This window comes from Heterocephalus glaber, unplaced genomic scaffold (assembly GCF_053883595.1).
Source record: "Heterocephalus glaber isolate CG9 unplaced genomic scaffold, H.glaber_assembly_v1.0 deba00001497, whole genome shotgun sequence".
Lineage (NCBI taxonomy): Eukaryota > Metazoa > Chordata > Mammalia > Rodentia > Bathyergidae > Heterocephalus > Heterocephalus glaber.
This window is the reverse complement of record NW_028258320.1, coordinates 7,131,762-7,157,339: the sequence shown is the minus strand read 5'-3', so window position 1 is coordinate 7,157,339 and position 25,578 is coordinate 7,131,762. Positions and strand designations below refer to the sequence as shown.

General features: G+C 36.2%; 2 protein-coding genes across 18 annotated transcripts in view; one reads left to right on the top strand and one right to left on the bottom strand.

Moving 5' to 3' along the window:
* Positions 1–25,578, bottom strand: part of Runx2 (RUNX family transcription factor 2) — a 266,467-nt gene that overhangs the window by 215,845 nt on the left and 25,044 nt on the right. Inside the window, exon 1 of one of the 7 annotated variants that reach the window (XM_021259725.2) lies at positions 8,109–8,445. The exons of the other annotated variants lie outside the window; for them this stretch is intronic. Within the exon in view, the coding sequence (XP_021115384.2) occupies positions 8,109–8,136 (28 nt within the window). The 5' untranslated portion in view covers positions 8,137–8,445. Of the gene's footprint in view, positions 1–8,108; positions 8,446–25,578 lie in introns of those variants that run through there. 7 annotated transcript variants of the gene reach the window in all.
* Supt3h (SPT3 homolog, SAGA and STAGA complex component) overlaps positions 6,100–25,578 on the top strand; it is a 401,578-nt gene continuing 382,099 nt past the window's right edge. For 2 of the 11 annotated variants that reach the window (XM_021259735.2, XM_021259736.2), the window contains exons 1-3: positions 6,100–6,337; positions 12,965–13,059; positions 16,923–17,023. In XM_021259735.2, the coding sequence (XP_021115394.1) occupies positions 13,018–13,059; positions 16,923–17,023 (143 nt within the window). In that variant the 5' untranslated portion in view covers positions 6,100–6,337; positions 12,965–13,017. Of the gene's footprint in view, positions 6,338–6,678; positions 6,780–12,964; positions 13,060–16,922; positions 17,024–25,578 lie in introns of all 11 variants that reach the window. The other 9 variants (XR_002395642.2, XM_004846434.3, XM_021259730.2 and 6 more) reach the window with 8 other exon arrangements.

The window sequence follows — 25,578 nt, the reverse complement described above, 5'->3', positions numbered from 1 at the left end:
AGAACCCAAAAGAAAGTATACATCCAACAGCGTGGTTAAACAAAAGAGAAAAAGAAGTAATTAGTCCTGGAAAAAAATCATGCAATGACAGTATTTAATGTATACCTTACAATAAATAACTCCATGTCAATGGTCTCAACTCCTCAATCAAAAGACACAGACTGGGAGACTGGATAGAAAAAAATGCAACCATATATTCCCTATGGGAGGCATACTTCATTCAAAAGGAAGCTCATAGACTAAAAGTGAAAGGTTGGAAAACAATACTCCATTCAATTGGAGCCCAAAAGCTGTGATCTTATTGTCAGGAGTAGCAATCTTATTGTCAGATATAGCAGACTGCAAGCCAAAACTGATCATAAGAGGGCCAAGGGCTCAGTGGCACTGTGCTTGCCTGGCAAGTGCAAGGTCCCGAGTTTGATTCCTGGTACTGCAAAACAAACAAACAAACAAAAAATTGACTGTAAGAGACAGAAATGGTCACTACATATTGGTAAAGGCAGCAATTCAACAGGAAGGGGTACAGTTGTAAATATGTATGTACTGAATATCAGTATATCCAATTTCATAAAACAAAAATCACTGGACTTTAAGGACAGATAGACACTAATACAATCATGATAGGAGATTTAATAGCCCACCCACTTGCACAACTATAGGTCATCACAACCTCACCCAAATCAATAAAGCAATAGAGTTAAACTATACCACTGAACAAATGAACTTAACAGGTCTCTACAGAATGTTTCACTCAGCAACAGAATTCATATTTTTCTCAACAGCAAATGGAACTTTTTCTAAAATAGACTATGTCTTAGGCCAGAAAGTGTGCTTAAATAAATACAAAAGAACTGAAAAAAATCTCCTCCATACCATTGGATCATACTAGAATAAAGCCAGAAATCAACAGCAAAACAAGCCACAAAAACTACATAAACATGCAGATTAAATAATGCATTATTGAATAATTAATGTATCACAGAAGAAATCAGGGAAGAAATAAAACCATTTGTAGGGCTGGGGATTTAGCTCAGTGGTTCCGGGGCTTGCCTTGCAAGCCCAAGGTCCTGAGTTTGATCCCTGGTACCAAAAAAAAGAAAAAAAAACATTTGTAGAATCAAATGACAAGTGAAGCACAACATATCAAAGCTATGGGACGTAATGAAAGCATTTCTAAGAGGGAAGTTTACAGCTATAAATGCACACATAAATAGAATAAAGTGATCCCGAATAAATTACCTAATGATGCTTCTCAAGGTCCTAGAAAGATAAGAACAATCCAAATCGGAAACTAATAGGAAGAAAGAAATGATAAAGATCAGAGTTGAAATTGCTGAAATTGAGAGCAAAAAACCACACACATGCACATACACACACAAAGGATCAGTGAATCAAAGAGTTGGTTTTTTGAAAGGATGGGACTTGGTTCTGGAAATGGGGGGAATGGGAAGAAGGTGGAGGGGAAGAAAAAGGATCAAGATGTGATATGTATATGCATCAATTCCCCCATGATGAATGTGTTTATTATATATGGTAAACATATACTATTAAAAAAAGAAAAAAAAGAAAGTAGAATAACTTGCCCAGGGTGGTATGGCTAATAAATAACACCTAATCCTATATTTTTTGCACTACACCTGAGTTAATGGGGTTGTTTTAAATGTACTGTATTCTGGAGAGAGAAAAATACAGCATATGCCACATCTATAAAAAGCTAAAAATAAAAACCTGTTGGTACAGTTCTCTAATTACTCTTTAACAACTTATTGGAACATTAGTCAAAATAAGTTTATTGCACTCAGCTTCAGGGTGAGAAGTGGGATAGCAGGTTGTATTAGCCACACTGTGGTTTATTTCACATGGCACCAATTAATTTCTGGCCCTGTTTTCATAAGTAATAGAAAAGGAAGTCAATTACTTGAATAATGCACCAAAATACATCCAGTTTTACATTTAAATATGTCAATGAACTGCGTTTAGAAACTGGATATTTTTGTGTATTTGTCTCAACTGACTTTTCAGGCATTAATGGCCAAAATTTTAAAAAAATTATTTTCTTTATTTTAAAAAGATTTTCACTTCTCACATTTTCTAAAAACAAAAGTAAAATATTTCTTGACATGTTAGGTCTAAATGAACCATTATTATACAAAAAGGATTATGGGCCGGGGATTTAGCTCAGTGGTTCTGCCGCCTGCCCTGCAAGCGCAAGGACCCAAGTTCGATCCCTGGTACCAAAAAAAAAAAAAAGGATTATAAGTTCATTAAATAATCATAAAATGTTACAAAGTGAAATTTTCCTTCATTTCCGTAAGAACTTATCTATCATGGCAAAAATACCTTAGATGATATAAAAACTGCAATTAATGTTATTTATTCCCCAAACTGAATTATTGACTTGCACAGATCCATTATACTCCAACCTCAGTCTTCCTCATCACAGTTAGTAGAGGCAAATTCATTTTCCCGGAGTCTTAGAACACTTGGTTGTCCTTGATTCTTTTTCTAGAATCTCAAATCTATTCTTTCAGCAAATCATAATGGTTTCAAAATATATGTAGAATTCAACCATGTCTTAAGGTTCCTCCTATAATAGCCCTAGGGCAAGCTATCATTCTGCTTTGTCTGGAGTACTGCAATAAGACCTGACACACTACAGACTATTTCCATCCCTGTAGCAGAGTTACCATTCTAAAGCCTAAGTCCTATGATGTCAGTCCTCTTCCTATACCCAATTGCTTGGTTTAAAGATTACAATTTATTCATTCTGTGCTTTAATTCCATATCCCTTCTGATTTACAATTTTTCCCCCTCACAACTCTGATGGCCTTTGAACATACTATATAATGTAGGTATTTGTTTATTGTTAAACTCTTCCCATGGGAATGTGAGTTCAGGGATGATCCAGATTTGTCTCTTTTGAACGCTGTTACATTTGCAGCTCCTAGATATGTCAGGCTCACGGTAAGCTCATAGTAAATATTTGTTGAAAGGTAAAAGTTGTTTCTAGCAGAAGAGTATTAGATATTAGGTTTCATGGGGATGAGAGAAACTAAATTCTTATTGACCAGAGGGTTCAAAGGTTCTTTGAAACCCTGATATTTATCCTGTGATTCTCTTCCCATTCTCATGCTTAAAAACATGATTGTTTTCTCAGCTGCCAAGCACTAACTTTAAAAGATCCCTGAGTATTAAACCTGTAACCAGAGGGTCCTGAGGATGATCATGATTACAGTTTGATAAGCTACCTAGTGCTGTACTACAATTCTTAACAATTTTCTCATCATTGTGTAGCAGCTCTTCTTGCTTTGAAATACACGAATGTAATTGGAAGGCACAGGAAGCCAGCTCAATTATACATGGACAATTCTGAGGTTCCCTAACTTCTCTAGTGTATCAGTAGATTTGATTTTTTAACGTTGTTTTTTTTCTTTTGAAATGTGCAACATCAGTGGAATACCCAAGTTTGCCTAAAACAAGAGTTCTGTATATTCATGTAATTTTTGATAGCATAAATGCTAAAATTATTCTGTACAACATTAGAATCCATCATTTGGCCATTTTAAAGAAGTGTAGAATTTTTGACCTGTAAGGTTTTAGTTCTTTTGGTTTAATCATATCATTCCACAGACATCAAAACTGAAGCCTGTTGACCTGGTCAGGTACTATAGGGCTGAATACTCTTCAGGACAACTTACTCTAAAATAAAGTAAGGTACTCTTGAGATTGCAATAAAAAAAATAGTTCCCAATGCCATAAAATTAGTTGAATGTGGCAACACGTTATATGTGATTCTAAAAAATAATACAGTTCTACCCAGTTCATTCCATAACAATTAAAGCATTAAAAATCTAAGGTCAATACAACAAAGGATGAAATAACTGATAAATCAGAAAATAAAAGCTCTCCACAAGCATCCTAACAAACGAGAGTTGTGAATCATAAAAGAGTAAGAACTTGCAGGTCATTTGAAATGAAACATCTCCATGACATCTGCACATGAAGAAGCCCCTTATGGTTTCACGTTAGCCGTGGCTTCTGCTATTCTTTCAAGAACAGGCACTTCTATAACCTAATCTCACTTTTTAAAACGATGCTCATGGGCATTTTCACTTAGCTATGTGCACTTTATCCTGGAACTGAGTTTGTTTGAAGGTTATTATGCCAGAGGAATGTACAACGCGTCTACAGTACACTAACAATGCTTCATTTTCCTTTAGAGACTTTTTGTGGTGTGACTTGGCTTGGTCTCCTGATGTTTTCCTCACATACTTTAGAAATCCTTTTTTTTTTTCTGAGAGGCACTAGTCATCAAAGTCTTAACTTTCCAACAGCTTTGTTGTTTAGCTTTGTTATAATTAAGATACTCTGGTGTTGATAGTTTAGGTAGTTGATATTAATCTACTGCAAAAAGATATTTTGTATAAAATTAAATCAAAGATCTCTACCATTAGCACAATTCACAATTTCTTAAGAATGACTTTTTGAGCTCCTTGTACCAGTGCCATTACCCAGTTTCTTTTCTCCATGTGCCACTTTCACTAACTCCTGATTTTAGGAAAGTGAGAAAAACACGTGGGTTCTGTCTGGTAAGCTAAGTCTTGTGCCTTTCTATGTAGGTAAAACTCCCATGCAAAAACTACTATATAGGTAACATTAATTGAACATCATTTTAATTTTAAAAATCAGCTCGGAGTTGTATTTCTTTAACTGTGATAACTTTTCTCAACGGTTTTCTTGGCCATGCACTCAAAAAAGCTTTCCAACTATGGTATGTAGAACAGTCTTCCTTTTAAAGAAGTTATGACAATTTCTTTTACTTTCTCTTATATTGTACACTTTGCCTAGCATAAATTCGGCCAGGACTTATACATCATGCTGAGCTTTCACATCCTGAAAATACTTATTCTTTTGGAAATTTAAGTATTTGGCAAATAGCGAAGTGTTGGGGCTGTTCAAGAGAAACAAATACAAAATTAACAGAACACTACTACAACCCACAGAGGAAATAATCAAATAGGTTGCTATTTGCAAAAACGTAAGCAGATAGGAGGGAGTACTGCAGATAGCATATATTCATAGGCAAGAAAATAATGGAAGCAATAGTGCTTGAAAAGACTTGGTAAAGGTTAAAAGTTGAATCTCTATTAAATACTTTATATTTGACATGGTGGGAGTGGATGTGAGCATGGATAATCAGTTTTCTTTCCTAAACAGCTAAAAAGAATGTTAAAAATATAAATAAGATCAAATGATTTATGATAAAGGCATTTGAAATCGTTGTCTGATGACTGTTATTATTTAAAGAACTGCGTCCATAACCATCAACTGTGAGAGGACAGGATGTACACTTCAATACTGGCGGTGTAAGATTTAAAAATGAGGAACAGGCCAAAATCTTCAGGAAAAATAAACATGGCTTGCCCATAAAGACTCCAGAAAGTTTTCAGTAACAAAAACATAGTTTTTAAATGCCTTCACTTAGTAAAACAAGGTGGTGGTGGTGGTGGTGGTGAACTGCAGATCTTATCTCACAACTACCCAAGGAGTTTATGCAAGGCAGGGTAGGGAATGGTGTGCGAGGATGGGGGTCGTTGGGGGGAACCGTTGCTTTGTAAGTTCGAGCCCAGACTGGGCAACTCAACCAGACCCTGTCTCAAAAAGAAAAAAAAAAAAAAAAAAAAAAAGTGAAAAAGGGCTGGGAATGTAGCTCAGTTTGAAGGCCCTGAGTTCACTCTCCAGTCCTGTGGGGGGTTGGGTGAGGGCGTGTGGACGAGTAACAGCAAAAAAAAAAAAAAAAAAGAAAGAAAGAAAAGCACAATCTGATTAACATTCCACATCACTCGATTCCTGAAGAGAGCCTTGCAAGGGCCAATCGGGGCCCTGGGGTTGAAAACAAACTTTCAGCGTGGGCCACCTGATCCTGAACCCTGCCAGGTGCCTCCTGCAAGACTAGAGCCCAGATCTACCCCACCTGGTCGCCCCCAGCAGCCCAGCTCCGCCCGCCGAGGGGCCCACGCCGCCTCCCGCGCACGACGGCCCGCCCCCGGAGCGTGGCAGAAGTAGCGCAGTCGAGAAGGAGGGCGCGCTGTAGCGCCCAGCGCGCATGCGCCCACGCCGCCGGGCCCGGGAACTCTGTCTCACTCGCTCCTGGGCGCGCTCCCGCCATCTTGTACCAGTCCTGCCGCGCCGCCCAGTCAGCTTTCCCTTTCTCCGACTCTGCCCCGCCCGCCCCTTCCAATCGTGTCCCGGGCCGCAGCAGCGGAAGTCGCGCCTTCTCCGCCCCTTCCTCGTCCACGCGGGACGCGCACCGTGCCTACAGGGTCCTTAGGCAGAGGTTGTCGGGGCGCGGGGGCGGGGAGCGGCGGGGCCGTCCGGCGGGTCGGGGCCACGCGCGGGAGGAGAGTTAGGGGCGTTCGCGACAGAGAGGCGCCGGCTGGGGAGAAGGCCCCTCGGGCATGACCTCTGGGGAACCCCTTAAGGTCCTTTGCCCGCTGTTTGGGTCTAAAATGGGCCCAGAATGCCAGGTTCAAGACCGCGGTTCTTGTGACACGATGCACATTCGCCACGCCCCCTGCTTGACATTACCTTTTCTTTTTTTTCCGGTACTGGGGATTGAACCCAGGGCCTTCGCACTGAATTACATCCTCCAGCCCTTTTTTATTTTTAAATTTTTAGACAGATCCTCGCAACGTTGCCCCTTGGGGGCCAGAACTCATGATCTTGCTTCAGTCTTCCTGAGTGCTGGGTCTGTGGGCGCACACCTTCACACCTCGCTTGTAATTATTTTTTATACCTATACTTTAGTTCAGAATGAATGATTCCTTTTTTTTTTTTTTCAATTAACAAGTAGGACCCCGGGCCTGACAGTGTGAGAGTGAAGTTAGAGGGATAGTGGAATGTTACGGGGCACCACGAGAGGATCCCAGACACAAGGTTATTCCTGTGCATGTGGATAAACTACCATGTCTCCGTGCGGTTAGCAGGAACTTAAACTTTAACCATGTCTTAAAAAAAAAGTGTTTATCTAGGAGGAGAACTGGGTCCTGGTATTTGTAAAGAGCAGACCTCTGCAAAGACTTAACTTGAAGAATGGACTGGTAGAATTTCTGATGAATGTTCCAGAAAGACTGAATTTGACCGTGAGGAACATCTTTTGATAGTATTTTGCAAAAACAGTAGTCTTCATCGTGGTATTGCGTTTCTTGTCTTGGGACATACAGACAAAGTGTGTCTAAGTCTACAACCGTGCTTTCTATGGTGGAAATGTTAGGCACTCTGTGTGGGTCCCAGTATGGTAGCCACCAGGCCCAAGTGGCTTTTAAAATGTGGCAAGTGCCATTGAACTGAATTTCTAATTTCATTAATCTCAGTTTAAATGACCACATTTGGCTAGCTAGTGCATGAAATAGTATAGGTCTAAATTTTGAGAACCCTTCCAACTTTTGATTTGGTTGAGCTTTAAATCAGAGGCCAGCTCTTGGAACTTTGTTGCCTTAAAAATATCATAATTATATTCAAATAATGCCTTTTATTCAAATACTATAGTTCTGAGCATGGATCTGTTAGTATTTATTTACAGCTTGGCAAATTAAAGCAATACTTTCTTCTGACTACTAGGTTGTGCAGCTCATGCCAGATTTAGCTGAGGAGCCATCACAGTGCTAACTAGAATTTTCCTCAATCACTGTACTGTATTATGATCATGGATTTCCACTTTTTTCACTAAAAACCAACCAAAATGATGACTTTCCAGCTCTTTTATTCTTGAAGCTTTTTTTACTTGAAAAATAGTGCTTTTTTTGTTTTTAAACCTTTTGTATAATAATTTGGTGAGTTATAGTGGTAACCTTTGAGCACTGGGATAGTATTTTAGTAATTTTGTTATCAAACCTAAAGAAATATGTAAAATATGATTTTTTAATGTGGTTACTTTCTTTGAAATGTCTTTTTCAAGCGTTTATAATGTCGAGTTTGAAAACAGAGCTTTAAAACATATAAAAAATTTTTGTGATGATGGAAATTGAACCCAGGGCTCAAACATGCTAACCATGCCACTCAGCTACACCCCCAACCTTGGAAAGTAAAATTTTAGAAAAATATCTTACTTATGATTGGTGCTCTTAATTCTGGCATGGTATCTGTAAAATGGTGCCCTTGGTCTCAATGCTGAAGATAATCATTAGATTTGAAACAGTCACTTAAAGCTTGTAAGTTACATCAGAATGGGATGTCTGTGACTTAATTTTTCTGGGGCAGGTGTGGTTTAAAGGCTGACTGTCCCAGCATAATTATTAATACAGCCACTGTCACTGTCGAAATTATCCTAGTTGTGACCACATAATCACATAGTCATCATACTTTTAGGGTTATTGAAATTCATAGTTCAGAATTTTAGAAGGATTAATTATATTGCAGTGTTGGAAATACACTTGCTCTGAAACAGTGACAGAGTTACTGCTTTTGTTCTTAAATAGATAATGTGGAATGAGACTAGCAAGTGCCCTGGGTGTGTGGCAAACACTTGTAATCCCAACACTGTGGGAGCCTGAGAAAGGAGTGTGGCAAGTTTAAGCACAACCTGACTATTTAGGGAGACCTTGTCTAAAAAAAGGGGGACTGGAATGTAGCTCAGTGTGAAGGCCCTGGGTTCAGTCCCCACTATGTTCCACACACAAAGGACTGATTAGTTACTTATCCACTGAAGCCACTAATAATTTTGAGGTTTTACTTTGGATAGAAATCTTGGGCAGCTTGGTTTTGGGTTCTTTCTGGGGGAGGGAGGATCTTTTGGTGTAGGGGCTGCAAAGGCCCTGTCAGTCGAATTTGTGATTATTTGTGTTCAGATAATGTCTGTTTTATTTTATGGTGAGGTTGAATAGGGAAATCAATCTGAAATCTACTTGCTGTGTATTCGAGTTCTAGAGAATGATTTTACTTATAGTTCACTTCAGTAATAAATAATTCAGCCAAATGCATTATTGTATTAATTGAATTTATACTATAATGAAATATTTTATTGAGAGCCAGACACACTTGATTTGGTCCCTTACTCTGCTACTTATGTGATTTGGAGCAAATTATTTCATCTTTCTAAGAAGTGTCAGCTCCCTCACTTACAAAATTAAGATAGTAATAGCATCTGTTTCTGTGTTCATAAAGGTTCAGTGAGGTGACCCATAGATGCAGCTTCATAATGCTAGTTACTATTTCTTGAAGTTTATTGAAAATTAGAGCTTGAAGGTATTAGTGTTCTGAGGATGCAATGTGGAAAGAGCACTTAGTCAAATGCAAAACCTAGCTTTTGCCATTTCTGCTCTATTCTCTCTGTGATTTCAGTAATAGTATTTCACTTTTTTGAGCCTCAATTTCCTCATCAAAAACTGGAAATAGTATTTTTCTCACCAAGATTGTTGGTGAGAATCAAACAAGAATTACATTTATAAATAGTTGCTTTGTTTTACAAACATTTTTATATTGGTTTTATTTCACCTTGTGTACCTGCTACTTTCAGTAAAGACTGGCTCTAAATCTGCAAAAATTGTTGTTATGTTTTGGATTACAGTGCAGTGTGTAACAGCACCATTAGTAAAACCATTTTTTAAAAAACAAATAAAAAAATAATACTCTTAAATCCCAATAATAGTGCTTTACTGATGTGGTTACAATGTGTTTTCTACACAAAACAACTCCTAGTCCTGCTAAGGGTTTCCTTGGTCACTTGCTCTGTTCCATCCACTCTGATTCCTGTGTCTTAGTAATTTACCCTGACATGTCATCCCATCTTACAGGTCAGTGGTGGTGACCCTATGGCACACATGCCGCAAAGGGCTGTTTTTATCATTGAAAACTTTAAAAGGTCTGCCATCATTGCTATATGTGGTCCTAATGACTCTTTCTGGTATGGTCTGTTAGATGTTTCTGCACTCTGGTAGTACCTAGTAGTAGTTAATACTTGGATATTGAAAGTTAAAAATAATGAACATGAAAAAAGCATGTTATCTGGAAGATGGTATATTGTTACTGGAAAAATGCTGTATTCATTGAATTCACAGGGCAGTAAATTGAAAAAATTATGAGTTTATCTAAAAAATGCTTTATAAATATAAATTATTTAAAAAACTTGACACACAGTTTGCTATTTTAAATGGTATAGCAGATTTATATCTTTATGTTACCATTGTGTTTCTTTGAGAATATACAATGTGCTTAATGATAATCCTTTCTGCAGTGTTTTCAGAAAGCTGTAGTTTTGCTTGGATTCATTATCATCATTGTTGTTCACATGAACTGAGGGCTTTATATGTACCAGGTCCTGTCCTAAATGCTTCATGTACATTGTTTCATGTAACCGATGAGAGGAGTATTTTAAATTGCATTTTAAAGATGAGGGAACTAGGTAGAGAGGTGCCATGACTTGCCCAAGGTTACATGGTTCAGTGTCGGAGACTGTATTTGGACTCCAGAGCCCACTGTGGTTGGACATAGGCAGATATTTCACAACAAAGTTCACTTTGACAAACACATTGTGGAGGTCTTGTGAGTTAATTGTGGTAACCTTTTATTTGTATGTTCCTCATGTACAGTAGAAAGAACTCTGGACCAGGAGTCAGGGGGACCTCAGTTTTGGTCCCAGCTTGTATCACTAAATATCGTGTGTCCTTGGGCAGTTCAAGAAACCCCTCTGGACTGCAGTTTCCTCACCTGAAAAATGAGGGATTTGGATGAAATTAGTGAATGTCAAACTGTAGTCTGAAGTCTGCTCATGTGTTTTTGGTCCCCCTCCCACAGATTTGCGTCATTATGTTTTTGTTTGCTATAGTTGATTATCCATCTGTCTAAAATCTCCCTCCCTCCCTTCCTTCCTTCCTTCCTTCCTTCCTTCCTTCCTTCCTTCCTTCCTTCCTTCCTTCCCTCCTTCCCCTCTTCCCTCCCTTTCTCCCTCCCTCCCTTTCTCCCTCCCTTCCTCCCTCCCTCCTTCCTTCCTTTCTTTTTTCCTCCAGTACTGGGTATTGAACCCAGAGCCTTTGTACTGAGCTACATCTCCAGCCCTTTAAACATTAAAAAAAAAACAACAGGGTCTAGCTAAGTCACTCAGGTTGCACTCTAAATTGCCTCCCTCCCAGAGTCCTGGGATTACAGTTGTGTGCCACCACACCCATCTTGAAATTCAATTTTTGGGTAAGAGTACTGAATATGGAAGCACATGGAATAGAAACTTAGGTTAATGTGAGACTAAAGAAGCATAATCTATATTTGCGTATGTGCTTATTTCTGGTATTATAATGTATTTCTTTTTTGTTTGCCTTCATGTCATCATATCCCTGTGTTTAACCTGTAGTAGGTGCCCATTTAAGGGTAATGAATGAATAACTCAAAGCACAGGCGGTATTGCCTTTAAAGAAGATGCCAGGCTGTTATTGTAAGAGGAGGGGATTCAGGGAGGCCATAGTACCATTGGTAGAGGAGAGCAGAGTTGTTATTAAGTGCTGGCTTGTATTTCTCTGTGGATTAGGAAGATGCTGTTATTGGTAAGTAGGTGGGGCAGGGATTTGATGTGGGGCAGAAGTTTAGTATTAAACTACAATAATTAACATGCACTAAAATAATTAATATTAAGCCAATGTAAGTGGTAAGAGAAAGGAGGATTCTCTATAGTTATGTAGGAGGGGAGGCTTTCTTGGGGAGGATCAGCGTTGTCAGGCTCTTTTGGACCATTAGAGCAGCTACAGGTTGAGAGGTGTTACATTGTTTCAAGATACAACTGCAGGTAGAACCCTGGGAGTAAAAGAGCATGCTGTGGTTTGAAAGATGGTAAATGATTTAACTGCTGTGGAAAAAGGGTGGATTGATAAACAAGTTTAAAAACCAGGTTTTAAAAAACCTTCCAAAGTCCACTTGAAAGGGAGTATATGTTAACACTATATATTGGAATTAGCATTGTGTTATCCTAAACTAGTTGTAGAATTTTACAGATATTTTGGACTTTTAAATTTTTTTGCATTCTTAGTGATTGGCAATTTGGTATTATTTTTCACATCAGTAGAAATTTAGATTATGTTGTAACTTGAGTTTTTATACAGCAGTACTAAAATGCAGTGTGTAATAGTGTTGGCTGAACCATAATTACTTTTCTGCCTTTGGGGTTTATGAAAATGTTTTAAACATAAAATGTTTCATTAACTTACATTATGTGAGATATTCAGGTTATGAATGGTTAAAATTGAAACTGTGTAGATGCTCAATCATTACATAGGTCTGAATTAGTTTTCCTCAGCAGTGATACAGTAGAAGTGAAAATAAATTCCATTATCTTAATTAATAAGCTAATAGATTTCACAGTCCAGGTTTTGATACTGTTTTGAGGGTGCAAAAACTAGTAGTAAGATTCCCAATACTTTGAGGTCTTCTGAGTTTAGAGATATTTCTCATGTTATTTCTTTGGACATTTAGTCACCCAAAATGTGACCTCTATATGGAAACCCAGTGACATGTTCCTTGTGTGTTTTGTGTTTCACTTTTTGTGATGCATGACTTCACTACAGTTAGATTTAGGGGAGAGGTAGCAGTATTTTCTGAAGAAAGCAATACCCTTAACCTCCACTGCTTTAAATTAAAAGATACTTTTTCCTCTAGGATAGTATTTTACAGGTGTGACATAGTATTGGCTATTTATTGGTTTAGCGATCAAGTTTACATAGTATTAATCAGAAATGAACTTACTCCTTGGGTTCACATTTAAACTGTGGCATGTTGAAATAATCTAGGTCCCAATCTGCACATCTGAATTCATTTTGTAAAATATGGCAAACAGCTGCATTTGAATTGAAAGCTGAAACAACTGCAGGACATTAACCCATTGAGAAGATTACAGTAGGTTTTCAGTGCCATGTTAACTGTATTTATTAGAGAAAATTGACTTGAGTGCTTCTGCTTTTAACAGACTTTTTTTTTTAATGTCTAGAAGAAAGGAAATAAAGCATCGGAATGATAGGACTTTGATGTGTAAAGAAGTTAATGTCTAAAGAAGTTAATTATCTAAATCTTCAAACAACGTGGGTACGGGAAATAATTATTTTAAAGAATCTAATGAACTATCAGCTCATGATGTCAAGGCAAATGTTACTCACCTGTTTGATTTAAAAATTAAATATCTTGACTGTGAAAGGATGATCATGGTTATAATAGACTAGGATTGGGACCCTTTACCTCTTACCAATAAATACTCTTGATGTGAAACATTTGTGGCAGGGAGACAACTGAAAAAAAGAAAGCTTTTTTTTTTTTCTTGTGGTGCTGAGGATGGAACCCAGGGCCTTGTGCATGTTAGGAAAGTGCATTACCTTTGAGCTACATCCCAGCCCAGAGCAGTGATTTTAATATGAATTTGCTTTATTAAGTATCCTCTTCTAAAACAGGATAACTAGCTGGGTGTGGGGGCCTACTTCTGTATCTCAGCACTCTGGGAAGCTGAGGCAGGAGGATTGCAAGTCTGAACCCAGCCTGGGCAATTTAAGGAAGTTAGGGAGAGATACTGTCTCAAAATAAAAAAAGGGTTGGGGATGTAGGTCAGTGCAACATGTCTTTAATGTTTTCTTTAAGATTTCTTTGTCAGCCTCAGAGGTACATTTTCTGAGGTTCTTCAGAAATCTATACTCTTTTCTTTTGTGTTGTTTTTTTCAACATTTTGTCCTGATTCTGCTGGATTGCTGTTTAAGTTCTTGGTTTCCCATCTATTTTCCCCCAGCCCTGGATTGCTAGTATAATTTTTTTAGCCCAACTGTCAACAGGTAATTTTTTTTTTCTCATATCGCATTTGTGGAAAAAAGTAGTAACTTAAAAAGTTTAGGCTTAACGGAAGTGATGGTTTTAGAATTTTGGGTTTTAGACTTAACTTGAGTGGAAATATTTCCTTCTATTTCTGTGGTCTTGTGTTCTTTGTGTAGTGGTTTTAGCCTGGCCCTTAGGGCCCTCAGACCTGGTCAGAAAGGGTGTTGGAGTATTCAAGACCTTCTCTTGTTTCCTTCTTAGAAACTTTCTATCAGGGCCATCTCAGGGGGAGTGGTCGTGTTCCCTAGTCTCTATGGGGCTCAACGCTCCCATCTCAGCTGGTGATGAGTGACCCAAAATTAGGTTCTCTTTGGTTTTTTTTGGTACCGGGGATCAAACTCAGGTCCTTGTGCTAGGTTCTCTTTGTTAACCACTTAACCATTACCCATAATGGGCAGATTAGAGGTATATGTTATGAAGACAAGTTTGAGGTCAATGTGGAGAATGAATCGAGGTGGAAGGAGAGACCATATGGATGGGATTCATAGAGGGCCATAGCAGAACAAGAGGAAATGGGAATACAGAATTTTGGCTTCATACAAATTACAGAGTGTGGGACTCAGCAAAAGTCAGAGTGACTGCTAAGTAGTTGTGATATCAACAGTGAAAAAGGAACTTATTTCGTAAGAGAGCTACTTAATTTGTTGAATTTCATTGAGGTCTTTTATTATTCAAGTTTTTAAAACTTGCATGATTGTGAAATAAAGGTGATCCAAATTTATATAAAAGCTTTTAGCAGATCAAGAAGGAACAACTTTTTTTCTTTCTTTGGTGGTTCTGGGGATTGAAGCCAGGGCCTCCATATTGAGCTGCAATTCCAGCTCTTTTTTTTTTTTTTTTTTAAGATTTTTATATTTTGAGGCAGGGTCTCACTAAGTCACTCGTGGTTGGGTTTGAACTTTCCAATTTCCTGCCTCAGCCTCTCGGAGTGTGGGATTTAGAGGCATGCACCACCATGCCTGGCAAGAAGGGGAAATTCTTAAAGATCTTGATATTATTTCCATAGTTAACATTTATTGTGTGCTAGGTATTGTTCTGAATTTTTATATATGTGAACTCATTTAATTCTCACAACAACCCTCAGAGTGTTGTGACTGTTGTTCCCATTTTATAGATGAGAAAACAAGCATATAGAAATTAAGTATAGTAACTTGCCCAAAACTGACAAAGGAGCAGAGCTGGGAATGGAACCAAGGCAGTCTCAATCTGAAGCTGAGCACTGAGACCAGATTTCATCCCTGTTCTGAGTTTAGCCTCTCTTGACCCTCATCATCCACAGTAATCTAATAAAGGTTGTTTTCTTCCTTTACTGTGAGTTTGGGGATCACAAGAGGGCCTCCAGGCAGCAGCCCTTACCTATACCTTGTGTAATGGATTAGGACTTGCATGTGGACTAGGTAATCAGTGACAAGAATGGGTTCAGGAAATAAAGATCTTGATGGGGTGATCAGAATCAGATGGCCTTCATTTAGTGGTCAAAACCTCGCCCACCACTCTGATTATTTCCTCTGTAAACTGCCCCTGAATCATTTTCCTGGGCAAGATGTTCCTTAAGTCAGCATGGTATTAAAGTTTTGCTCTACTCTTGCCTTGCCTCCTGACCCAAGGGCAGACCCTAGCCTTTTGCACGGTAACAGCTCTGGAGCCTGCTCTCTTAACTGAGGTTGTAAATTCTCTCTACTGCTTAATCTTACCATTTGTTCTGTTCTTTAGAATCTGCAGAGTATTTTTATTTTTTAAATTTTTGTTTATTTGTGGTACTAGGGATTGACCCAAGGCCTTCACATTAAGCTATATTCCCAATTCCTTTATTCTTTGTTTTGAGACATTATCTCTCTAGATTGCTTAGGCTGAGCTAGAGTTTAACATTGCTCCTTCCTCAGCTGCTCAAGAGTTCTGGGATTATAGGCATGTGCCACAATGACTGGCTTAAAAGTATTTTTAAGAAAGATTATAATACTGCAAGGTTTACATGGGTGTATGAAATAATACCATTTATTGAGTACTTACTGTGTAGTAGTTGAGGCTCTAATTTCAAGATTTTATATTAATGTTATTTTGACTAATTTCTGGGTTTTTTTGGTCTTTTTTCCCTTGTGTTGGAGATTGAACCCAGAGCATTTGTGCTGAGTTACATTCCCAGCCCTTTTGAAAAATGTTTTATTTTGAGACAAGGCCTTGCTAAAATGCCCAGGCTGGGCTCAAATTTAGGATTTTTTTTTTTTTTTTTCGTACCGGGAATTGAACTCGGAACCTTGTGCTTACGTGGCAGGCAGAGGAACCACTGAGCTAAATCCCAGCGAATTTAGGATTTTCTTATCTCAGTCTGTCATAGTGTTGGGATTACAGGTGTGTACTACCACACCCAGCAACTAATTCTTGTTTATTAATTCTTGTTTATTCTTGTTTAATGCCACATGCGTGAAATGAAATGACATACATGAGGACTGGCATCTAGTTTTCTCATTAAGCATCAGCTTAATTTTATGAAGGAAGGTCACATTTCAAATTGGAAAAGTTGTTTACCTATGAGATTATAGAATATAAAAATGCTTACTTCTGATACACTGATTGACTATGTGTTTTAGATTTTGGTTCTGATAGGGATGAGATTATGTTATAGTTTTGTAATTTTTTATCTTAGAACTGTAGAACTTTCATTAAATGAAGTCTTACTGGGAATCTTCATATATAAAATAGAAAAATCAGAGTTTTTTGGTGGTCTGGATGAAACTGGCCATTCATGTGTGCTTAGTGGTCACTACTAGCTAGCCCTGAAGAATCACTAATATTAAGGCTCCCTAGAACACATGTTTAAGACCACTGAGATTTAAAATATTTTAAATCAGTAGTTTAGTACATTTGTGTTGTAGATTAGGTATTGAATTATCATCCAAGAGTATTTGTTTGCTATTTTACACGACTAAGCAACTTTTTGCCATCATAATTTTGTTTCAGTAAAGACCATTAAGCAAATCAGATTCATACAAAACAGGAATTATCAGGAAGTAATTTATAATTGCTTCCATTTTCTCCTGCATTTATTTACAGTAAAGTGCATTTTTTAAGCTTCATTTCTCATTTTTATTTAGATGAATAATACTGCAGCTAGCCCAATGTCTACTGCCACTTCAAGTAGTGGAAGAAGTACGGGAAAGGCTATCAGCTTTGTGGCCGAGTTGCAAAGTATGATGTGAGTATATCTTTGATACTATGACTGTTGCTGTTTTAAATTTATTTACGTTGAAGAAAAACAATAGAAATAGAATTTATAGACTTAGCTTGGAAGTAATTTGTATTTTATCAGTAGAAATGAAGTGATCTCTGATAACATTTAAATAGCCATGTACAAAAGAGCCAAAATTGGATAAAAATGTTATAGTGGTGTACTGTACTTGAAAAATGAAATAACAGGATCATCTTTAAAAAAGGTAGAATGAATAATCATGTAAACACATTTGTTGTAATTGGTATTTGCCTGAATCTGTCATGGATTGTTTATTACTGTGTTTTCAATTTAAAATTTTGAGACTGATTATATTTTTAGATTGTTGAAATGTTTTCAGGCAAGTTTTCAACTTTTCTCAAATGTCTTAATTTTGTGAGCCTAAATTAGTTTGTAGTTTTGATAGTATTTGAAATCACTGCATTTCAGAATGTGGGAGAAAATTTGAAGCATTTAAAAAATACCTTTATTCAGAGATTGAAACTTTGACCTCTGATCTTTGACCCATGTTCTATAAAAAACTTGCTATAAAAAAAACTGTGGTATTTCCTTTTGTCATTTATACTTAGAAGAGGTTCTTAGCGGATTTGAAGAACATCAAGCCATTTAAAAAAAAAAAGGAAGAAATGGGGATCACAAGATGGAGGGAGGGAAGGTGTTGATAAAGAATTAAAATGTGTTATTATGTATTTATACTACCAACTCCACATAAGGAATGCAAACATTTTGTATTTCAAACATGTACTAATAAAAATTTTAAAAAGTAAATTAATGTTCAAAAAAGAAAAAATACTGAAGAAATTAAAACTAAATTCAGCACTTTCTTATTAAATACTTTTGCAAACATCTTCCCAACTAATGTACCTAAGCTGGATCCAGAATGCAAAAGTTATTGTTGGCTACAACTCTGGAAGAAATGTACATTTTCCTTCTATTTCAGACCTCATAGTAAGGCCACTCTTAGTAGTTAGCATTCATCATTTAGTCTGAAGTTATTTTTTTCCCCCTTATGAATTTCTTCACAGAAAGGGAAATAGGGCCAAAATTGGGGGAATACCTTTTAATTTACCAATAATTTCTGTTGGTATAAGATTTTTAAGTTTTCTGTTATATGAAATTAGAATCATTATATATTTGATCCTTTCTTATGTATTTATTTCAAGTGAGAAAGTATAGTTCCAATTTTAGTGTATGTGCTGCCGAAGCGAGCACAAGTGAGAAAGTATAGACTGAAGTTGCCAAGTTTATTTTGTGCTGTAGGAATTTCATTCCGTGAATCCTTACTTTACTGGTGCTGTTAAGTTCTTGTAAGCTTATTTGTATTGCTGTTTTCCAGCCCTCTACTGCTACTATCTTCTCATCCATTCACTATTAAGTTCCCTGCTGTCTAAATGACTAAAAATAGTGTCATTTCCAGGAATTGGTTTCACTTGAAAGGTGTCCAGTTGGCAATCACAACTGAAATTGTCATGATTTGCTATTAAATGTGGAACTAGCAGCCAGTCTGTTCTGTTAGGGCCTTTATAGACTTTGCCATATTTTAATATGAATAGTAAATACCATAGGTAAAAACACTCTCTAGGAAGTGCATCTGTAGATTTTAAATTGAGGATTAATAGTCATATGGTTATTAGTGGGCTGGGATGACAGTGGCTGTCCCTTACCTTATTACCTAGGATACATAATGAGCACATTTGCTGTATGGTCTTTATTGTAGCTCTTTGCATAATACTGGTTGGAAGGGTCCAGAAGTTTTTTAAGTTACTGAATTTAAGCAGTATGTAAATTAGAAAGTGAAATCATTTTAGTCTACGTTGCAAATAACAAATTTAAGAATTTTAATGCTTAAGTCTTTGTTGCTCTCTCTTCCCCCATATTTTATTACTCATTTTTCTATTTCTTGTCTTTTCATTTTTTACTTGGTCAGGTTTATAGACCTGGTGATGATGTCAAGTTTCACAGCTTGTTACCTTAGTAATTCTGTAACCAAATTTAAAAAAACAAAACAAAACTTATTTTTATACTGTAAGAATTCTTCAAAATGAAAATTTCATCATTATGTAAAATCCACAGATTGAAATTTGTTTTTCTTTTTTGTGGTACTGGGGATTGAACCCAGAGGTGCTTTACCATAGAACTACATCTCCAGACTCCTTTTTATTTTTTATGCTTTTAAATTTTGAGAAAGCATCTTGCTAAGTTGCTCAGGCTGGCCTCCCATTTGGTGATTCTCCTGCCTCAGCTACCTAAGTAGCTGGGATTGTGGGTGTGCACCACTGTGTCCAGTTGAAAAAGTTTTTAAAATTAGTTTTCTTTACATACAATAAAACTCACTCTTTTAATTGTATAGTTCTACAAGTTTTGAATTTTAAAAATCAGCATTTATTCAGCACTGATAGGATGAGATCTCTGTCTTCAAGAAGGCAGTAGGTAAGAGCACAGAGCCAACTGATTGTCATGAAATAGGACAAGAACTATTCCGTGCAGTACAGAGGGAGGGAGTGATGTTCTTCCTCAGGATCAGCCTCCACCTCTAGGTCTGTATTTTGACACTTTCTGGAATGTCCTTAGAGTGTGCTGTGAGTGCCTCAAGCACAGCTTGTTCAAAATTGAACTAATGTCTCAGTAAAGTTTGCTTCTTGGGAATTTTTGGGATAAATGGCAACATTTTATCCATTACTACACTAGACTGCAGCATTGTTGTATGTACAAAAGAGCTGTGAAAGAGTATGGCTCTTGCTTATTCTTACCTTTATCAGGCTTTAAGGGGCTCTGATGTGTACATGTCTGAATTATTTGTAAGGTATTAGTTTTTAAGCTGACATAGGCTTGCTTCAAATATTTCCCTGTGGAAGAAAGAAGCTCTGGAAGGTAGAAAGTGCTGACAGATACATTATAATTCCAAAGATGCTTCAGTAATACCAGAAATGGTACGGAATGCTGTGGAGTAGCCTGTGTACTGTACGCTGTTCTAAGTGCTTTCGTGTACCATTTCATGAATCCTAATTCAGCCCCAGGAGGATAGATGCTGCTGCTCCTCCCCATTTATAGATGGAGGAATCAAAACACAAAGGTTGAGTAACTCATCAAATATTACCCTGTTATCAGTATCCAAACCTGGATTAGAGTCAGGTAATCTGATGCCTGAATCTGTACTCCTAACACTTAAGCTAAACTACACATCAATCATTAACATCTTTAGTTTGATTGATAAAATTTAGTTTATAAACTTTTACCTATTTGTATGTAATATGCTGTAATGAAGTAGTAACGTGAAAGCTGAATAATTCAGTTACTGCATTATTCGTAAAGAGATCTGTTTTTTAAATAAGAAATATTAGATTAAATTGCGATTTTCATATTATAACATTTGTTTCAGTTTCCTATTCCTAACCACCAATTCAGCAAGGGCATATCAGTAACCAAGAGAATAATTTTTCATCAAAATCGTGTAGTTGTTATATATTCTTTATTAGATGTCATATTTGTGATATTTCATAATTTTGGGCATAAATGTGACCACATTGTTGTAGAATGTTTAATGTCTGTTTTTATATTTTATCACTATAAATAATACTTTATTTTAACACCTGATATTTGAATTCACTAAAATGTGTTTAAACATATTTTTTGTGAAATGCATCTGTTTGGGATATTTTAAGATAAACTCTTGTTTATAAGTATAATAATTATGGAGATTTTCAAATTGTAATGTAAATTTGATCAGTCTTTCCTGAAAGTGAAAACTTCTGTAAAACTAGACTGAGAGCATGAAAGTACTGTCATGAAAATACATTTTTTTTCAGAAATGAAATAGGAAATGTTTAAGCTTCTAGATCCAATTAAGTGCCTGTATTTAAAAAAGTGTCAAAATAAAATTTTGATTTTGTATTTGTCACTATCAATTCTCTCATAAAAAGTAGGCCTTTCATTTTAGTATAATTGTATAACTATGAGGGACTTTGCTCACTTTTAGAAATGAGTTTCTGAAATTCAGGGAGCTGGTCAGTGGAGTAATTCTGTGATGGAAATTCTTATACAGATCCTGATATGGGAGAAAAGTAGGTAAAAACTCACAGATCCTTCTTTCTAAACTTGGAGTTATGTTGCTGTTTATACACAAGAGAGCAAGAATTCCTGTTCCTAACTAATTTGATGGCAGAAGGTCCTCATTGATGTGCAGTTTTTAAATAGTCTTCATTTATCCTTCATGTGAATGTTGATATAATCCATTGTGTCCGTGGGTGCTTCCCTAGATGTTAATGAGGGGGGATGGAGCATATGGTTCAGGTTTTTACCATCTGAGCACCTCTGCATTCTGCAGTACCCATTTCAGATAGTGCACTTGTCTGCCTCACAAGGTTAATGTGAAGAGAAATGAGATTGCATTAAAGTATCTTGTAAATAAACTCTGTGCTGATAGTTATTGTCATCTTTTAAAAAGTAATTATGGTTAGCATACTGGTAAGTTTATAAAAAGTGTTTTAAGTACAGGAGGAAATATTTGCAATTTTATGAGTTCATAATTTTAGAGAAAAAAGGATTTGCTTATGTTACAACATGCTAATAGAACTTACTAAAGTGATAGAAATTTCCATTTCTGTGCTTTTGTTATTTATGCCGTGTGTACCATTTGAGCGTGTTCAATAAGTTATGTGACTGAGCAACTGAATTTTAAATTTTGTTTATTTAATTTTAATTAAAGCTAAGTAGGCATATGGAAAAAGTGGCTAATGTATTGAATATCACAGAAAAAATACAAAACATAAAACTAATGTATAGGATACTTTTCTGGGTTGTATGTATATTTTTATTGAAATAGAGAAAAATACATTTTATGTGTTATATAACCTATTGATTTTTTTTTTTTTTTTTTATGTCTCATTTAGACAGTCATTGATTTCTTTTTTTTTCAAGTTGTCATTGTCCTACAATTCCTTAAAAGTTTGAGGATGTTAATTTTTAGCTACTTTGGCATGTCAGATTTGATTGATAGGCTTAATATTGCACTCTTTTTTCCATTGTAGAAAGTATGAATATTACTGAAATGTGGTTAGTTTACATATATATGTATATGTATTCTGTTTATAGTTATACTTTTTAGAAATCCTGTGACTGTGGTTCTGAAAGTATTACACTGTACTGGATTATCATGCCATGGTACAATTTTCCTTTTGTATTTAGTAGCTGGACTGGGGTTTGAACCCAGGACCTCCTGCAAGCAGGTGATATGCTACTGGGCCATACCCTCAACATCGGATCCTCATTTTTCTGTAGCTAGATTTGCAGTATTTCTGGTAGCTGCAAAACTTAATGTCTTCTCAGTTTATTATTATTAGCCCGAGATTTTGAAAACTTGTTGGGTTTAAATGTACCAAATTCAAAATTAATCTGTAAAAAAGGACTGGGTAAAAAAATGGATCCTTCAATACTGAAAATATTAGTAGTTTTGGATAGGAAGTTTTTAGTAGTTTTGCGTAGAAATAAAAGTTTGAAATCTATGATTATGTATTGAGTACCTTATTATAAATTCTGTTGGTGTAGAATGTAAACACTCTAGATTGGAAAAGCATAATTTTAGAAAAGAATGGTAGAGTTTTAAGAGAGGAATGAATCTTTTCATAGATTCTGAAGTCTCATGGCAATGTTTAAGTTTACCAGAGCATGTTTTTGATTCTCTCCCAGTGTGGGACATTTACACAATTTACATTGCAACCAAACAAATGGAAACAGACTTATTCTATGATAATTTAAATATATTAACGCATACATTAACTTTTAAAAAATCTTAAAATACCATAGCTTTTAAGAAAATGTTGAGGTTTTCTAAGTGGGATATATGTTTTCCTAGGACACAATAGTGTCTACAAACCACTTTTTTAGAGAGTATGAAAACTGATTATCTGTTATCTTTGGCTGACTGCTTTCTTTTACTTTTGATAGGTTTGTTTGTCTTAAAACAATCATGTTATGACCAGCTTTGCCATGACTGGTAGAGTGTTATTAACCTTCTATGGCTTTTTCCCTATTCCTTTATTATGCTGGTTGGTAAAGTCTAGCAGGGAAATGGGGTAAATTACATTTTAGGGGCTAGCCTGGCAATCAATTAGTATTCAATAGGAATAACATTTTTTTGTGTGTGTGGCATTGTCTCTAAACCGTCACACTTGGAGTACAACTCAATTCTTTTTTTTCCATCTCCCCTTCTACCCTTTCTCCCCTCCCTGTTTTTCTCCGTTTTTCTCTGTCTCTGTGTATCTCTCTTTTTCTCTCATCCCACTTAGTAGCTGGGATTCTGGACACGTGCCACCTCTCTAGGCTTTACAACTCATTTCTAAGTCAAGCACTGATAATATTTTTGTATGTGAACTGAGAATGTTTATTCTTAAAAGACAATGAAATTTCACTTATTTGGAATTTGTAATAAAATGTAAATATTTTGATGGGCAAATGATACAAAGAAAACTAATGCCACATCTAAGTGAGTGATTGAGGTAGCATGATACAGTGGAAAGGATTGCAGATTTAGTCAGGAGATCTTGGTTTACTTCTGTATTGGTGGATTTTATATGTTAAGAATAACTCCCCTCTCTCATTAAAAACTCTTGAAATGTAATGGGTATGGTAATTGAATTGTTATATCAACATTTTATTTTAAGAGAAGTGATCTTTTATATTTCCTCTTTATAGAAACAGGTCAGGTTATTTTCTGGAAGGAAGAAATCATAACATTTGTAAAGATCATAAGGGGCATCTTAGACTGCCTGAGTTAAGGTTATGCTACTGCTTTAGTATTTATCTTTCCATTTCCTTTCCAATGCATTGAAAAATTTTATTAAAGAGTAAATTAATACCAAAAGCTTATAATTACTATTATGTAACTTGAGCCTTAATTTATGACTTTACATGTTGATAAATATTTAGTATTATCTTTATAGTTGCATTAGTTTAGTTCCATTATGATATCTTGTTAAATATAATGTTTTTAATTTTCTAGTGTTAGGAATAGCATTGTAATACTGGCCGACAGTCTACTTGTCATTGAGCATATGGCTGGATATTTCATTACGACTGATTCTCAAAAAGCACACTTACTTTAAATGTTTTTGATGACCTTCCCTAAAGGCTTTTTTTGGGGTGGTACCAGGCCTCGAAGTCGGGGCCTTGTGGTTGCAAGGCAGACGGCGGCACCACTGAGCCAAATCCCCAGCCCCCCTAAAGGCTTTAATACCTTACAGTGTTACTGATAGAATATGTAGACCTTGCCAACATTGTATAATATATGCATATTTTAGCATGTAAGAATTATTTTCAGTTTAGCTTTTAATAGGTAACTCACACATTTAAAGACCCCTGTTGTCTAGGATCTTCTTTTTGAGTAACAACTTTTATTCTTTTTATTCTTCAAGAGTTTATGTATAAGCAAATATGTTCTTTTTCATTTTTATACACAGTACATTTTTTTTTTTTTTTTGATACCAGGGATCGAACTCAGGACCTTGTGCTTGCGAGGCAGGCGTGGTGCCACCGAGCTAACCCCCTGGCTCCAATACACAATACTTTTTTGTACTTGCTTGAATTTTTTTTTATAAAGCATGTGGAGAGCTCTGCATAGGAACGTATAGAGGAGCCTGTTGGGGAGTTGAGTGTGTTTAAGCCTTGCTGGGGTTTGTAGTTATTGTTCAATTAACTTAGGAAACTTTAATAACCAAAAGGAAGCCACTTCCTAGTCAGAGAAACTGACTGTTACTTAATGGGGTTTTTAAGTCAGAGATATTAAGATCCTCATACAGATAAGCAAAAATAACATAAAAGCTGTCAATAATCCATTATTGGGGAGAGTCATGAGACATATATGTATATGAACTTTTTTTTAAGTTCTTAGTAATTTTTGTCATTTCTGTGCTTTTGTAATTACTACCTGCCTTTTCTCCTCACAATATTGTGATCAACATTTGTGTTAGACCATATTTCACTGAGTATCTATCGTGTTATTCTTTGTTGAGTCATTAGGTTACTTCCAGTTTTTCTACTATTATTCAAAAATGATGTATTGAAATCTTGAAACCTATTACCTTAAAGTTTTAGGAGAATTTTTGAGTCCAAAGGCTTTTTTTTCTTTTCCAGAGGCTTGTTTGATACTAACTTAATTTTGTCCAGGAACATCAAACCAATTAACACCCTTGTCATACCCCTCCGTTTCACTCTCACTGACGGTTTGGCACCAGAGAGTTCATACTGTTTAACAGCTTTTGATTGCACACTTGAAAATGTTTTGACTCTTTATATTTTCTTCTTTGTATTTTCTTCTTTTCTGGTTGTGTGTTCATATTCTTAGCACAGTTTTACCAAGTTCTTTTCTTTTTTTCTATTGTTAAAGACTTTTAATACATATTAAATGCTTTGACCATTTGTTGTTCATATTTGACATTCCCTCCTGTTTTAATCTTTTGTTTTCTTTAAGGTTTGTTGGCAGTGATTAAAAAAAAACATTCTGAGTTTTCATTTTTAATGTGGCTAAA